Raw genomic sequence first — 13,995 nt, 5'->3', positions numbered from 1 at the left:
GGGGCAGACGCCACGTTCTCAGAGCCACGTTCCCAGGGCTGTCCTCTTCTGAGGGCCTTCCCAATGTCCTTCCCACCTGCCTCTTTCTTTCCACGTCAGTGGTTTCCCTGCCTGTACAAGGCCTGTCCTCTGTTTTCTTTCCTGCCTCTGTCCTTAGTGTCTGAGGAGTGAGAGGATGTCTCATGTGCAGGGAGTGACTCTGGCCCTATTAACTTCAGGAGAAGGTAGGTAGAGAGGAGGGCAAGGGCCATCTGGAGTCCTGGATTTCACAGACTTGCTGTGTGGCCTTGGGCCAGTCACTGCCCGCTCTGGGCTTCAAGGACCACTCCTTAAACAAGGGCCTCTGAGAAGATGTCTTCTGGGTTCCCTCTGGTTTGGGTGTTCTACAATGCCAGTGCTTCAGTGTCTTTTCCAAGATTCCTCTCCTTGGCTTCTTCCTCCCGCACGCCAACCCCTGCCTCTCTCTCCTGCTCCCTCAGTCTGTGGCATGGCCAGGAGTGAACCACTTCTCCTTCCCTGAGCCCAGAAGGAGACCAGGAACCCTGTTAGTAGTTTTTAGTTATTCACGTGCTTCCTGGAACATCATGGTCTAAATGGTGTTCATTTCATCACAGTTCACGTCCTTAAGGTAAATCTCCACATAGAGAACTGTGGACTCCCCTTGACTGGTTTTTGGTCCTTAATATCATGGAATTTGGATCAAGTGAACATGTTCCAGAAAACTGCTTTCTTGTTTTATAGCATTTGAGAGGAGAAATGAGAGAATGTGTGACCTCTCTGTGGCTCTTGGAGCAGACGGGGGTGACGGCAACGCAGCCTGGCATACCTGCCGTGCACCAAAACGCCCTGGAAGGTGCCCTCGCTGCCCAGGAATGTTAGTTGCACGCTGTTTGCTGTACATCGCAAGTCGCTGTGGGGACTTTCTTGTTCATCCATCCAAAGCATCCCAGTGGTGTTGTTTTGACAGATACTCACTCCGTGAAATGCTTTGTGGTCGGTGCCGTGAGGGAGAGAGGCGAATTTTCATCCCCGGTGGAAAGCGAGCTGCTCCCTGAGAGCACACTGTCCCTGGCAGCTCAGAGTGGCATGCAGCCGCCTGGAGCGGGTCTGGAGGTCCAGGCTGGAGACAGCAGGCTCAGCACACAGTCCTTCTCAGGCCCATCTGGGGGTCAGAGGGCTCGGCCAGATGTTAGTGTTGCTAGCGCTGGGGGCCAGCGCATGGAAATATCCACATTCCTGCAGTGTCACCCACACAACAACAAAATAGCCGTAGCCACCCCTGTCACGCACACCCCTGCAATAGAATGATGCTTCCAAAGGCCCGCTAGTGAATCCTGCAAAATTCGCTTGCAAATCCTGACAGCCTTCTTGCAACAAGATTGATCAGGTTTTGGAATAGACTGTTATTGCATCGCCCCTCTCTGGATGGAGGCTTCTCCTGAAATCCAGTGTTTCCTGCCATCTGGTTCTAAGCAGAGGCTTGACAGTTTAGGTCCCTCATGCCGTCCCAGGCGCTGCTTGGAGAGCTGGGGGCCTGTCTGTGGCTCCCGCCCCTCCCGCTCGGACTCTCTGACTGTAGCGACACCGTGTGGCCGGATCTGGAATTGCGCCTTGGTGGTGGGAGGCCCCTCTCTGTGGCTGCTGGCTCTTCTGCCTTTAATTCTCTGTTGCTGTCTCTTTTCTCTTCTGCTTTTTGTCCTTTTTTTTTCCTGTAGACTCGGCTTGGCAGCTGGAGAGGCTGGTTCCTTTGCCCTTGGGGAAGAACTTTATCAGGCCGGGCGAAATATTTTCTCAAGTCGCAGGAAGTCCATGCTTTGGGGGATGGCCCTCCCCAGCCAGAGCCGGCTGTCTTTCTGCGTAAGTGGCCGCAGCAGGGGCGCGCTTTAACAGCGAGCCTTCGTTATCCCGGAGGGATAGGCGGTGGCCGTGCGGGGAAGGAGGGAGCGGGCGTGCTGCGCTGGATGGGTCTGCAGGCAAGGCTGAGAAGGCTGCTGAGACAGGCCCTGGTTCCCGGGGCGGCGGGAACGTGTTCGGTTCCCGCGTGGGGCAGAGCGAGTGCTGGTAAGGACGAAGTCTGGGTAGTGGTCTGAGGCCACTCAGTGCGAGGGTGTGAAACTCGGGAGTCAGACCGCCCTGGTTTTAAATCCTAGCTTTGCCTCTTACTAGACAAGTCGCCCGGAACCGCCTGTTCCCTCCTCTTCCTATTTTCTGGTACCACTAGCTGCAAGATGGAGAGGGCGAGAGATTAGATCCCTACAACACACTTTATTTTTTTAGGGCTGAGGAAGATTGTCGCTGAGCTAACATCTGTGCCGGTCTTCCTCTATTGTGTATGGGGCAGTGCCACAGCATGGGTTGATGAGCAGTGTGTAGGTCTGTGTCAGGGATCCGAACCCGCAAACCCCAGGCTACTGAAGTGGACCGTGTGAACTTAACCACTACACCACTGGGCCAGCCCCCAACACACGTTTTTTTAAAGCTGCCATTTAGTGAGTGTTACTCTGTGCCACACACAGTTGTAAGCTCCTTGCAAATATCCTTTCGTCAAATCCTTGCAACGAGCCTGTGGAGTGCGGTTGTCATCCTTGTGTTACACCCGAGGATTCTGAGGTGCACAAAGGTTATGTAACCTGCCAGGGTCACTTACCACTAAGGGCAGAGGCAGGATTCGAACCCAGACTGTCCACATCACAAACACTGCTTGCAAAGTCATGGTGCTGTGCTGCCCGCACTTGGCCTGGGGGTTGTGATTTACTCCAAGGCTGGGGTTCTTGTCTGGCAGGATGATGAACTGAGGTCTCTTATTTCTCTTCCTCCTTCTCCTTGAGCTGCTCTTCCTTCTCCACCTGATGCCCACTGTGTGCTTCTCTGGTTTATGGGCAGGGATAAACAGAAGAGGTGTGCTGGTGGCTTGAGTGAACTGGGAGCTTGTCTTGGTGGCCGAGGGGCTTCTTGGAGCCCGCAGTGGCCACCTGTTGCCTGGAATAGGAATCCCCACGCTCGGCTGCCCTGAGGGCTGAGCAGAACATGCCAGCCCGCAGAGGCTGCTGAGCCATGTGCGGGGGATCCAGACCTGAGAAGACCCAGCTCCCGCCCTTGAGGAGGGCTCCCCAGCCGCCCAGGAGGCATGTGTGGGGGTCTCTACCATGTCCCACACTCCAGGATACAGGCAGCAGTGGGGTTTGTAGTCAGCTGACTGCCCGGGACAGCCTAGCCAGGGGAAATTGGCTCAGCCTGGGGGCAACGGACCGTGTTTTGGGGAGAAGGGGCAGGCCTGTGGGCTGGGACAGGGGGTCTGGGGAGCAGAGGTGGGGAGCAGCAGTGGGACACAGACATGTTCCTGCCAGAGAGTGTGATGAGGGCAGAACTGAGGGGAAGACTGAGAGGGCCCCAGTGCCTCCTCTGTCCTCGAGACCACATCAGAACTGCTGTCCCAGCTGCCTCAGCACCCTGGTTCTGCACACCACCCACGTGGGGCCTCTGGCCTTGCCCTGCAGCCTGTGGGCACCGAGGGGAGACCCGGCCTCCCACTCACACTGTGGTGTTGAAGCTGGTACCTGCCCCACCCCTGGCTTTGGTGGCCCAGTCCAGTGTCAGCACGTCCTCACCCGACCCCAGTCCAGGGCTGTGGTTTGCTGTGGAGATTCTTCTGGCCCCTCCGGTGTCCTCCCCGCCATCTGTGCTGCCCTGCTCCCCACGCCCTGAGCTGCTGCCCCCTCCCCAGGCTGCGCCCAAGCCAGCTGAGGCTCCACCATCTTCTGTCCCGGAGGAGCTGCCCATCTTGGCGACAGAATACCTTCGTTTTAACGTTGGCTTCATCTGTCTTTGGATTGGAGGTGGATGAGTGTGGGGATGAAGGAGAGAAGGAAAGACCAGGTTTACTCAGTTTCCCCAGGCCAGGATCGCCATGTGTGGCATTAAACATTCCAGAGATTTCTCAAGGTAGTTAAACACCTACTGAAGCCAGGCCTTCTGCACGGTCATCACCTGGGCGGCTCTGACTAGTGAGACAGCTCGACCCTCACAGATGTGCTTGTCCAGGAGCCTGTGTCCCACGTGTCCCCTGTCCTGGTGGTTCCTGGACCCCGAAAGCTCTTGGGCAGTTGGACAGCTGGGCCCTTGGCAGGCTTCTTCAGCCCGTGCTCCTCCCTGGCTTTGCCTGGAACCACTGCTCGTCACACTGTGGTGCCAGGAGGTGGCTTCCCTGGAGGCCTTGTCTTATCTGAGGACAACTCCCTACCATGGGGGTGGGAGACATGGGAAAGGCTGCTGAGGAAGCCGCTGCTGCAGGAGGAGGCTGTGCAGAAATGCTGCCGCCTGCTTGCCCTCGGTTATTTTTAATGTGTGTGTGCGTGTGTGTGCGTGTGTATGAGATTTACTGAAACTCTTTTCATTCCCTTCTCTCCCCCCTTTCCTCCTCGATTCAGGTTTCTTGAAATCCAGAAGCCCAGGCTCTATAAGATGCTTCGTGTCCTCGCCTTTGCGTATCCCTACCTCTGGGACTCCGTTCCCATCTTCTACAGGGTAAGGGCCTGGCTCCAGCCCCTCTCTGCCTGTTGGCAACACCAGGGAATCAGTTGAGCTCCTGAGCTCCTGGGGGTCAGAGCACCACACAGGCCACTGTAGGACACGCAGGAGTCAAGACCACCTCACTGGCCCTTGCAGAGTAGTTAGGAGATGGCATGAGCACAGAGGCCCTGACAAACTATGGGAGGTGTGCCAGTGGCCAGCACTGACTGGGGGCTCCGGAGCAATCATGGAGGGCTGGGCACAGAGGCAGCCTGGGGTTTAGTAGAGTGACCAGGAGAGCGGGCTCTGGAGCAGATCTCTAATACTTACTCCCTGCAAGCCTCTGGGCAAGTTATCTGCCCTCTCTGTGTCTTGCTTTGCCTCCTCTGGAAATGGGGCATGGTAATAATGCCGCCTCTCATCAGGCCGTGGGGAGGATCACCTGAGATAACATGTGAGGTGCTGGCTGGTGCCGAGAGTCCAATAAATACGTTGTTATATATTATCATCAATTAACAGATTATCAGTAGTGAAGGAAAAAGTATGAATGATGATCCTAAAGGATAGATGGAAATCAGATGGAGAACGTGAAGAAAGAGGGTGTAGAGGGGAAGACAAGAAGGGGGAAATCCATGCACTCCCGAGTCAGATGGACCTGAGTTCAAATCCCAGTCCCCACTGCTCCCTGGCTGTGTGACCTTAGGCAATGCACATAACCTCTCTGAGCCTCAGTTTCCTCATCTGTAAATGAGGTTAACATAACCTCCTTCACAGTGGGTAGAATGGATGAATCAAATCAACAGATCAATGCCTGGCATGTGGCCAACACCCAGTGAGTGGAGTTCCCCTACCAGGCAGCCTGTGGGTCTGATGCACCAGACCGAGATGGCAGGACCAAGGAGTGAAGGAGACGAGTAGAGTTGGCTCCACCCGCTGGGGCATTGAGCACGTGCTCTGTGCTCTGCCTGTGTGGTCTTGGGGGCCCCCACCCGGAGATGGGGATGCAGCCCATTCCCCTGACTCCTTCCTCAAGACACAGACCATGCACAGGAAACCAGAACAGAGAGAACAAGCTGGTCCCACGTGCCACCAAATCACACAGCACAGCCTCTGCATCATTACGAGCGCTGTGTGCTCCTGGCCCTCGGCTGCGCCCGCCAGTGGGCAGTGTGTCGGGGAGGCCTGATCCTAAATGGAGATGCTGATGAGCACACAGGTTCTGGAATCAGCTTGCTGGGATCCAGATCCCGACTTCACCACTAATTTGTGGTTTGCAAGTCACCCTCCAGCCCAGCTTCCCTGTCTGCAAAATGGGGGCCGTAGGATGTGCCTCGTGGGAATTGTTGAGGCTCCCATGAAAGGATGCAAGTAGAAGGCCTGGGCTAGTGCCCTCAGTGAGTCGTGGCTGCTGGCCTTATTTACAACAATGATACAAAAGCTATACTGAACTCTAAAACAGTATAATGGCCCTAATACTTTTTGATGACTCATGAAGGCCTTCCAGGGATTTCTAGGCCTTAAAGCCTTAATTAGGAGCATCAATTCAGTGGATGTGCTGGTTAGAAGTGAGTTCAAGTGTGAATAGACCACTTTTTACTAAACTCATATTTTACCCCCAGAAAAAAAGTAGCAATATATCTAATAGGATTTTTCTTTCCTTTCCTCTTCTTTTGTTTTCCTTTCTTTCTTTTCTTTCCTTTTTTTTCTTTGTAATTAAATAACCCAAAGGCTCTCATGAGTATATGGAGGATTAAAATACAGTTGGCTTGGGTCTCAGTTGATCCCACTCAGAATAGAAATTCTGCTCACACAGTCCCTGAGAGTTCCTTTTTCCAGCTACAGATCTGAGGAGGAGAGGGCCTCGGCCTGCGGAATCCGCACGCGTGTGATGAGAAGGAAGAGGGTCCCCCTCAAGACCTGACGTCTCTTTAAATACCCGCAGCTGTTCCTGTTCCCTGGGGAGAGCGCACAGAACGAAGCCACCTTGTACCACCAGAAGCACACGGCCATAACCCTCCTGGCCTCTTTCTTCTACTCTGCGCACCTGCCGGAGCGCCTGGCCCCTGGACGCTTCGACTACATCGGTGAGTGTGTGGGGTCACCCTGTCCTTGCCCTCCCTCCCACCTGGGGAGGGCTCCCATCCCTGACCCCAGTGCATGCAGTTGTAGAATGGAGGCAGGAGCAGGACGTTCTCCAGGCACGGGCCAAGGTGATGAAATTGTAAGTTGGCAGAGGCCGGGATGTACCTAGCCAATGAACTGTCAGGTAGGGTAGGGGAGGACGGAGAGCAGGTAAGTCTGGGACTCTAAGGCATCCCTGTGGGATATGGGGCCAGGGGAGTCCCATTATTATCTAGACTGTGAAAGCCCATTACTGAATGAACATTGAGGGCAGCCCTGGAGAGGATGAGGAAAGACAGGGTGTGGATGGCAGGGAGCCCTGCAGAGGAGAGGAAAGTGTCTTTGTCTTGTTCAGGTGGGTGCGATGGGGCCAGGAATCATGGTAGAGTAGTGGTTCTCAGGTGTGGTCCCCGGACCAGCAGTACCAGTATCATCTGGGAACGTGCAGATTCTCGGGCCCCACCCCAGACATCCTGAACCAGAAACTTGGGGGTGGGGCCCAGCACTCACTCAGAGGCTGTGTACCACCAAGGCTCCGGGTGAGCCGGAGCTCCCTAAAGTTAGAGAAGTGACATGGTGGAGAGGAGGTGTCAGAGCCACAGGTGTTCACGCCTGCTGGGAGAGTTCCTTCCCCCTCTGTCTGCGGAACGCGTCTCCCCGACACTGGCTCTGGGACTGGCTGGAGGAGGGCACCCTCGGGTCGCGTCTGGTGAGGCTGATGAGTCTGGGCGATAAGAGCTCCTTAGAGAAGCTATCATGGGGGTCCAAGGGTCAGTCCTTGTCCCCACGTGGTGCGCAGGAACCTTGGTTCCCACAAACCCATGTTGTCCATGATTTTCCACCTCCCCCACCCAAGACGTGGCCAGATCTGCTGTGTTGGCTCCCATTAGAGGATTCTCTCCCTTACTTATTCGCTCCTGCCAGAAGGGATTACAACTAGCGGAATGCTTAGAGGACAGATTTCAAAAAAGGAGGGAGATGAGAGGGCCCAGGAATTGGAACCAGCCTGCAGGAAGCCGCCGCCCGTGTCCACCTCCGCAGCCCCACCTGGGTGAAGTGCAGGGGGTCGTGCAGGAAGTCTTGGGGCTGCAGGGAAAACGGTCCTGGGCCTTATTTTGCCACCTCCCTGGCTTCTCAGTAACATTTTGTTTACTCACCTCTATCCCATCCTCCTGGGCCCAGGGATTTTCAGAGCAGAAAAATACCCCTTTGGCAGGAATTTGCCAGACAGCAGTTAATAGCAGATCCGTATGTTAACAAAGCGTTTGGAAAGTTCTCCGTCCTCAAATAGCGGAGGCTGTGGACGTGGGGCTTCCTCTCCAGTGCCCGCCCGGGAAGTGCCAGGACCTGCGTGGTTGGCGCGGGCCCACAGGAAGCTGCTCCTGTCCCTGTCGGGCGGGATTGCTGAAAGCACTCTTCCTGCTGCAGCCACATTTCAGAGAGGGCCCTGCTCACGGCCCTCTCCATCTGGCCTCCTGCCCTAATGGAGACAGGTTGGCTTCAGAGACAAGTTGGCCTCAGGTGGAGAGCACAGCCAGTCACCTCTCTGTGCTTGGCCCTGGGCCCTTGGAGAGCACAGCTCTCTCCTGGATAAGGAGCCACTTTGCCGTGTCAGACACGGATTTGGAAATCGCACACAGCCCATTAGTGTAGCTTGAGTGAGGCAGGGTGGCACCTCCAGGTTCCTGCCTGGGCACGGAGACCTGGGCCCTGGCAGCTCCTGCTGTAGGACCTCATGGGCCACCCCCTTGAGAGGCTTCAACTCTCCTGCCCTCTCGTTCCTGACTCTGCTCCTGTTCAGTAGTGCAGGTGGTCGCGCTGGTTCCTTCCTGGGACACATTTGTTGAATACTTACTCTGGCATTGGTCCTGGGGGTATGAACTCTCTTTTTTTCACTGAAGGAGAATCCTTATTTAACTCTCGTGTTGTATTAGTTTGCTGGGGCTGCCATAACAAAGAACCACAGACTGCATGGCCTAAACGGCAGAGATTTATTTTCTCACACTTTTGGAGGTTAGAAGTCTGAGATCAAGGTGTCGGCAGGGTTGGTTTGTTCTGAGTCCTCTGAGTCCTCTCTCCTTGGCTTGCAGATGGCTGGCTTCTCCGTGTGTCTTCACATGGCCTTCCCTGTGTGTCCCTGCATGTTACTATGCTAATCGCCTCTCCTTATAGGGACGCCAGTCATAGTGGGCCCCACCCTGGTGACCTCATTTTAACTTGTCTCTTCAAGACCCTGTCTCCAAACATGGTCATATTCTGAGGTGCTGGGGGTTAGGACTTCAACAACATCTGAATTTGGGAGACGGAGACATAATTCAGCCATGACACGTGGTCTTCTCATCTTATTCCTGGTTTCTGAGGGTTGTCCCTTAAAGCAGTCCCCGGCCCTGGGCAACGGACTCCTTTTTTCACCGACCGCCAAATCCGCATGTGCCTGCCCACTGCCGCCGCCCTCCCCTGGGCTCCCACCCTCTGTGGATGCATACTCAGCGCGCTGAGGTCCTGCAGGTCATCGGGAAGAAGAGCTCCTGGTCATGTGTGGGATTACCCAGCAGGAGGGAGAGGACCTCCTCATAAGTGGCCAACAGAAAATGTAGCTGGCTTCTCCTTTGACCTTGAAGTCAGAGTCTGAGCTGACTAGCACTGGCTCTCAGGAGATGACCTTTGCCAGCACATGACGCCTAAGTTTTTCATGTGAAAAACAGGACTGGTGGACAAGTTGTTTTAAAAATGGATTTGGTTGGCTCTGATGGCCTTTGTATTTTTCTCACATTACATTTTAAAAATAAACTTAATGAAGCATATTTTACATCTCACGTAATTCCCTAATTTCACATAGACAATTCAGTAATGTTTTTAATAAATTTACCATGTTGTACAGCCATCAAGACAAATGAGCTTTAGAATATTTTCATCACCCCAGTCAGATCCCTTATGCCCATGAACTCTCAGTCCCCATTCCCACCCCCTGCCTGAGGCAACCACTAGTCTACTTTCTGTCTCTATGGATTTGCCTTTTCTGGACATTTGAGGTCCATGGAATCGTATAATATGTGGTGTCTCGCTCCTGGCTTCTTTCACTCAGCATAATGTTTTTAGCATACAAGCCATAGCCTGTCTCAATAGTCCACTCCTTTTATTGCTGACCCTAGTGGCCTTTTGTGTGTTTGCTACAGGTCACAGTCATCAGCTGTTCCACGTGTGTGTGATCCTGGCCACGCACGTGCAGATGGAAGCCATACTTCTGGACAAGACTCTGAGACAGGAGTGGCTCCTGGTCAACTCCAGGCCCCTGTCTTTCCCTCAGATCGCTGGAGCCATACTTCTGTGCCTTGTCTTCAGCCTCGGCAACATAATTTATTTCTCAGCTGCTCTGTATCGGATTCCCGAGCCAGAATTACATAAAAAAGAAACGTGATTCAGACCATAAGCTTTTCGAGCCCCATGTCAGCATTAAGCTACAATGCCCAAACCACCTAAGCTGGTGGCATGGTACCAATTTGCAGTGGCCTAAAATATTCATAACGGTTGGTGTCTTGGCATTTTTGAGTGGGTTCGTGTCAATAAGGTATTTAACTGGGGAACTTTCTCTCGATGTGCACTGATTCTGTGTGAGTGATTTCCTAAGAGGAACATGGATTCAAGTAAGTCCTCATTCAGGCAAATTATTAATACTTCATTAAGTTTTAAATTTATTTAAAGTGGGTTTTTCAGTTCTATTTGAACATTGGATTAAGCGCACTACCCTTGTAGATTTACTATTAAACAGATGGATTAAGCCTTACTGATACCCTTGCAGTATGGCCCTTTGAAAAATGGAACTTGCTTCATTTGGTGAGTTTCAAGTAGCAAAATCTCTCCTGAGAGCTCCTGCAGTGGGAGGAGAATGAGCCAGAAAGGTCAGTGCGGGGAACCTGAGACAGACGATGTTGGGTCTGTGGGAGCCCTGGGACTGGGAAGGCATTCCAGAAGGAGGAGACCTGGCTTGGGCAGGGGTCTTCTTCCTTTCCTCACCTTGTGAAGGGAAGGAATAGAAAGAGAGTCCTCTTTTCCCGCAAGTCCATTTTGCTTCAAAGTGCCATTTCCCATGTCATTGTGGATTTGGATTTCCTTTAAAGCCCACAGCCTATGAGTGGGTGTCATCATTTCTGTTTTGCTCTGTTTTCTTGTTGCCAGTTAGATGCTGCAAAGTATTATGCAGTGCAGGTAAAAGGTGTTACCCTGTGGGAGTTGGCTGAGTTAATCCAGGTTGGTTGTGCTTGTCTGTCACCTTTTAAACCAATGCCAGTGCTGTATTTGGGGATGTCATACATCTGATGTTGCTTCAGCATTTTAGATATGCTGCAAAATGGAGTGTTCGTGTGCAGAGGACGCTAAAGGCCTTGCCAAAGTGTTGTCCAAATGTAGTGATTCTCAAGCTTTACAGTGAATCAGAAACACTTGGTGAGCTTGTGACAAATGCAGATTTGTGGGGCAAACCAGGAGATTCCGCTGTACTGGTTGAATGTAGGTTTCCTGGAGGAGATTTGCCTGGGAGCAGGTCCGCAGCTCATTCTAACGCAGAAGGGCCACAGGCCAAACTTGAAGAAATGCTGGTGTCACGAATTCCAGCAGACTCTGGGCCTATCAGCTTTTGTTCTGATTGATCTAATGATCAGCAACTCACCACCTGAGGATGTGTCCCCTGCTTTCTGCTCTGCATAGTACTTAACACTGAGCATTTTCTCATCTGTTGCATTACTAATTAAAGTTCAGTATTTCATGGTGTTTCCAGGGAGTACAGAAATGCTGACACAAAACAGTTTTTAACAGAGGCCCATCCACCCCTGATCTGCACTTGCTAATGACTTCGGGGGCCATCCATCACAATGCAGGCTCCTCTTGGCTGACTCAGGAACACCCCCATATCTTAGAATACTGACTCCATGGTTAACTGGCCCAGACACTTGAATGGCCTTGTAAACAGTTTATCATCCAATCCTCTGAGGACAAGTAACAATTTATATTGGATGAGAGTAGTCAAGAAATATGATTTCATTAGTTTTATTACCTGTTTACTTCCTCTGGGGAAGGTAGACTGATAAAATTATATGGGCTGGTAAATTTTGGGGACATTAATTGCAAGCTGCATGACAAAATTTGTTTTTTTGGCAAGAATCTGACGTCGTTAATGGAATTTTACTCCAGCAGGGTCTGTGGACTTCCATTTCATCTTTTTGTACTTCATTTTTATAGTGAAAAAGGTACAGTTTAAATTCCCTATTCTAGTAATGCCAAAGACATGAAGGCTTTTAAATTCTCTTGTTTTTAAAAGAGTAAAATAATGTTCTTCGTTTGTCTTAGAAATACTTGAAAGATAATGGGTGATTAATTTGAAGGACTTTAGATTATTTAATCTTTGGTTATGCTGTTTTTTCTTCATGCTTAATGGTGAAAATGAAACATTAAGTCAACAAAATAAGACCCTTTCATAATGTTTGTATAAGTTTGGTAAACTTAGTCCCATTGTATACTTTTGGATAGTGTTACAAATTAAAACTTTATAACAGTTTGCAGTACACTGGAAGCTTCTAATGTGGAGTGAGAATGGGTTCAAATATATTAATTATCATTAAGTATTAAGTCTACTGTGGGTATAGTTTTGCCTAAGCCATTCCAGAAAGTCAAAAAGGTTGGCAGTGGGTCAGTGGAAGACCTCACTGGGAAGATGTCTTTTTTTTTTTTAATACATTTTGGTGAGGAAGATTGGCCCTGACCTAACATCTGTTACCAATCTTCCTTTTTTTTCCCTCTCCAAAGCTCCAGTACATAGTTGTATATCCTAGTTGTAAGTCCTTCTACTTCTTCTATGTGGGATGCACCACAGCATGGATTGACGAGAGGTATGTAGGTCTGTGCCCAGGATCCGAACCAGCAAACCCTGGGCCGCCGAAGCAGAGCATGCAAACTTAACCACTGTGCCACTGGCCTGCTCTAGGAAGATGTCTTTTAATGTAGGGGTTCTCGAATTTTTTTTTTTAACATTTCAATACATTTTAGAGATGTGCCATACTCCCATTGGTACCAATTTGCTCACCATGCCACTGTCTCAAAAGGGATTACGTAGAGGGCTAGAGGGCGGGTACACTCCTAATGGGATGTCCCTCTTCCCCCTCCCTCTGCTTGAGAAACACTGCTCTAAAATTTACTAAACGTTATAGTTGTGATAAAACGTGAGTGTGTTTGAATGAGTCAACTGTATCTCCCTTAGCTCATAGCAGAGTTCGTTTTCCATTGCTCAGTTTTTAGAGAGTACCTCCATCTTCTTTCCAAAGAAAGGAATTTGTCATTGTTGATTAGAATTAGAAGTGGGAGGTTTAGAAGCCTTTTGAGTGCAAAGTGATTTAATTATTTGGTCTGCTGCCATCTTTTGTCAAGCGTGTTTTGTGGAATCCTGCTCACAGGAGAGGTTCTGAGGAAGGCGGAGTGGGATGCAGTGGTGCTGTCAGATATGCTGCAGTCACCCTTCGTTTGGATCTACTGTGTCCCCAATGTGTTTTGGCCACGGTACCCTTCTTATCTGAAACACCTATTAACGCTATGTAACAACACTTTCCAATGTAAATAGTTGAATGCCGGCCTCTGATTTTCAGTCAACAATCCATTATCGATGAAAAGCCGAAGACCCATTTCTAAATTCAGTGATGTTCTTCTAACTTACACTAATGTCTGGTTTTCTTAAACTGTGTGGGAGGAAAAAAGAAATAAAATTTATTTATTATAATAAAGTTGTCCTATTTCCCACTTGGTTTGGTTATGTTTCACCTACCACACTGCAAACATGTTCATCCAGCATGAGAAAGACATTCCTGTACACGTGTGCATTGCTAAGTCATTCAGGGAATACTGATTTAGTGCCCGGTATATATAGGACAAACACCGTCCTCAGAACTGGGGATACAGGAGTGAACAACACCCACACTGTCCCTCCCTCATGGAGCTGGTGTTCTGATCGGTCAGTCAGATGAAATCGATAGATAAATTCAGAGAGTGGTAAGTGCTATAAAGAAAATAACCCTGGTGAACGAATAGGGAGGGGTAGGGTAGGGCAGGCGAGAGTGGATGGATGCTCTGATAAGTGGACATTGGAGGAGAAATTTGATGGGCAGAGAGGAGCCAGCTGTGCCAGCAAGTCCGAGGTAAAGTGTTTCAGGTCGAGGTAGCAGTAAGTGCAAAGGCCCCAAGGCCAGCAGGCACTTGTCCTATTGGAAGGATGGAAACCAGGCCACTCATCCCTGAAATGTGTAACTCCAGAAGATGTCTAGATAGGGGCTGGCCCCGTGGCCGAGTGGTTAAGTTCGCGCACTCCGCAGCAGGCGGCCCAGT

At 50.9% G+C, this 13,995-nt stretch overlaps 1 protein-coding gene across 6 annotated transcripts in view; it reads left to right on the top strand.

Annotated features, from left to right (window-relative positions):
- Positions 1-13,397, top strand: part of PAQR5 (progestin and adipoQ receptor family member 5) — an 82,302-nt gene extending 68,905 nt beyond the window's left edge. For 4 of the 6 annotated variants that reach the window (XM_070499132.1, XM_070499138.1, XM_070499127.1 and 1 more), the window contains 3 exons: positions 1,716-1,857; positions 6,452-6,593; positions 9,807-13,397. In XM_070499132.1, coding sequence (XP_070355233.1) covers positions 1,716-1,857; positions 6,452-6,593; positions 9,807-10,048 — 526 coding nt within the window. In that variant the 3' untranslated portion in view covers positions 10,049-13,397. Of the gene's footprint in view, positions 1-1,715; positions 1,858-4,427; positions 4,525-6,451; positions 6,594-9,806 lie in introns of all 6 variants that reach the window. The other 2 variants (XM_014848202.3, XM_070499140.1) reach the window with 1 other exon arrangement.
- The last annotated feature ends 598 nt before the right edge of the window (positions 13,398-13,995 follow it).

Source organism: Equus asinus, chromosome 2 (genome assembly GCF_041296235.1).
Source record: "Equus asinus isolate D_3611 breed Donkey chromosome 2, EquAss-T2T_v2, whole genome shotgun sequence".
In the NCBI taxonomy this organism is placed as follows: domain Eukaryota; kingdom Metazoa; phylum Chordata; class Mammalia; order Perissodactyla; family Equidae; genus Equus; species Equus asinus.
The sequence above is the reverse complement of the archived record's forward strand: the minus strand, read 5'-3'. Positions and strand labels throughout refer to the sequence as shown.